The sequence below is a fragment of the Verticillium alfalfae genome, genomic scaffold (genome assembly GCF_000150825.1).
Source record: "Verticillium alfalfae VaMs.102 supercont1.7 genomic scaffold, whole genome shotgun sequence".
Lineage (NCBI taxonomy): Eukaryota > Fungi > Ascomycota > Sordariomycetes > Glomerellales > Plectosphaerellaceae > Verticillium > Verticillium alfalfae.
In genome coordinates, this window is record NW_003315032.1 from 578,536 (window position 1) to 581,461 (window position 2,926).

The 2,926-nt window shown below is 53.7% G+C and overlaps 1 protein-coding gene across 1 annotated transcript in view; it reads left to right on the forward strand.

The window, feature by feature from the left end:
- Nucleotides 1-342, forward strand: part of VDBG_06002 (conserved hypothetical protein) — a gene marked incomplete at both ends in the record, with an annotated part of 2,644 nt that extends 2,302 nt beyond the window's left edge. The window contains one exon of the mRNA XM_003003514.1: nucleotides 53-342. Coding sequence (XP_003003560.1) covers nucleotides 53-342 — 290 coding nt within the window. The remainder of the gene's footprint in view (nucleotides 1-52) is intronic.
- Nucleotides 343-2,926: the final 2,584 nt, after the last annotated feature.

Consider the following 2,926-nt stretch of genomic DNA (forward strand, 5'->3'; position numbering starts at 1 on the left):
ACCCCCCCGATGTCGTTCGCGCGTCAACTTTTCCGACGAGAACAAAGGCCAGCATCCCAGGGAACGGATCGGTTCCTCGCCAAGAACTCCGCGTCGACTGGGTACTGCCGACGCAGACGGACGAGGACGCCGGACGCAGGCTCGCGAGGGCCGCTTTACGGCATCGCCGTCGGGCCTGTGCAGGAGGGTGGCGCGGAGGGTATGCTGCTGGCGCGGCCAGACGGCAAGACCACGGCCGGGCCGGGGTCGACACGATATAGACTCATGCTGCACTACAGAGACCACACCATTCTATCGTACGAGCTCAGCCGGAACGACGATTATAGGCTCGAGATCGTTTGAGCGCCCTGGCCTCGGAGGACGGGGCCACTCTCGACCCCGTGTTCGGCGTTCGTGGTCTCAACGTGGGTGGATTCGACAATCAACTCGCCCCCTATTGATGCATTGGCGTCGCATGGGATTTTGGGTTGTGTTTTGGTTTCAGCATTATGCTGTGGGCGGGGCTGGAAAACAGCGCTCTTAGGTTCAGTACGTCCACGCCGTCGCTTGACGACGCAACGAGGTTATGACGAGAAGATACCCAGATTAATGAATTTCTTCGATCCTTTGTAGATGACTGTGGACCTCTATGCCTTGCATGTGAATATTGCGCTGGTGGCACGTACTAGAACTTTATCTTCATATCCTGCGGTTGCGGTGTTTGACGTTTCGAACTCACGACTCTCCTTCGTTGACGAGCCGAAGTCCCATCCCCAAGCTCGTCTAGGGCTGTTGCGCAAAGTAGGGAAATAATTCTTGGGGCGGTGTGCACCCCGTGGTCACTGGCCTGCGCTCCTCTGTGCCCTGGCAGTGCTCTGAGGCTTGGTGTCGATGAGTCAATATATTCAAGGGAGTTCAACATGACCTCGTCCTGTATCACTTGGGCCGACCGACAGCCCCATGGTGAATGTCCTGCTCAAAACAATTGAGGAGACACCGAGTCCTCTCCACCAGAACTCAATACAGAGAGGTGCGCACAAGGATTCGAGCGCGTTCCCCGCCCCTCGACTGGTCGTTGATGCAACAAACTGCCTGACATGCCCCCTTGTACCGTGTCTCAGGATACTTTCTCCCCATGACAGCTGTAGGAAAGTGTGATCGGGTTCGAAACCTCTCAGAATCCAGCATGAGCACGGAGTCGTCGTGTTGCGAAGGAACATCCATTTCGACGCCAGGTTCGAGCAATGGGTCAACCACGTTCTTGAGCGTCGCCGACGTCAGTGGCCGTGAGCTATGTAGTGCTGCGCACCACACCACCACCACAAAGCCGCAGCAAGCGATACGTGCTGCCCGCGGCACGAGCTCCTAAGCCGTTTTGACGGAAAACAGGACAGTGTCGGCATGCTGGGTAAGCCAGTAGTCGATAAACAGGACTAGACGTGTTGGTTCCTGTCTCTTATTCAACCATTCGTTTTTCAAACAGACGTGTCTGTTACGTGCGGCAAGGATTAAATTGAGTATCATCCCTTACTCACGTAAGGTTCCATTAAATACAGTTGATGCTATCCAGCTGATGCAGACATGAGAGTTCAGGCGCACAGCTCGGGCACATTGGCCGTACGCTCGGCATTCCAAGGCGTCGGAAAGCTCCGATGTATTCGGTTGAGCACCAGCGGTGAAGAGCTGGCAAAAGAGCTTTATCACCGAGACAGTCGCTGGTACTCGTAAAAGGGAGAAGGCTGTTCCGCCTAAGAGGAGTGGTGATGCCAGTTTTTTCTCAGAGGTGGTGGATGTGCGGGCTTCAAGGCTCTTCGTCCGCAGACCTGTTACATTGCCAAGATCCACGATACGACATTCGCCTTGGAACAAGTAACCTTGGCGGTCGGAAAAAAAGGGCAGTAAGGGATATTGAACTTAATTCCTGGAAGCTCGGTCTAAGCCTCTATTTATTGCGGCCTAACTAGGATGACGCATTCGCAGGACGAGTAGATGAAGGGCGAGAACACGACAAGGAATCAGGGTCGCAGAATTGCTAGTTAAGAAGCCTTGTCTTGCGACAGGACGGCGAATCTGCGCATCGTTTGAACAACTTCCGCCGATTTCCAGGAGGCTGATTGATGCGATTCAGCTCCATAATGCACATCAATGGGCTCATCTCTTCATGCATATCACCTGACCACCAGAAACATTAGAAAAGTGGCAGACCTCGCATGACGCAGTGCCTGCAGCTTCATCACATGTAAACAGATGACCTGCCTATGTCTCGTTCACTAGACTTTACAATTTATGCTGTCGAGTAGCTACGATGACTAACGTTTGTGACGTCTGCTACGTATATGATCTAAGCTTTGAGTTCTTCTACGCGAACTTAATTAGGGCACTTAGCAACACACGTTGTATCACACATTTAGAGGTGGAAGGGCGCGGATCGAACCGATTTGACAATCGCGTACGTTGATGCACACGGCCGTCGCACACAGAACCGCGTCGACTGCATCCAAGATGAATTGTTGCTCAGAGTACTCAAAAGCATGGGTCGCGTGATGCAGCTTATGTAGAAGTATCTGGCATGTTTCTAAGCCACCTTCAAGAGCAACGGCAATGGGCAGGAAGGAGGACTGTGCGGTCACCGTGTTCGGGAAAATGACGCGCGATCACATGCTGCCCTTTTTCGCTCATCGGTCCATCTCCCCCCAAAACACCTATCATTCGACCGATTCAGAAGCGTGTCCATTTGGTGACGCGCAAAATCGAAACCTTCCAGAAGGGGAAAGCCTCGACCTCGGAGAGAGTCGGAAGCATCCAAGCAGCTGGGCAGCAAGAGGTGACAAGTGCATTTGACAAACCTGCCTAAAACAGCTCGAAGGGAGTGGGTGTGGCCGGACCGCTGGCTCGGGCGTGAGATAAGGCTAACGCTGTCGACGGGACCGCCGGTTTGGGAACCGGG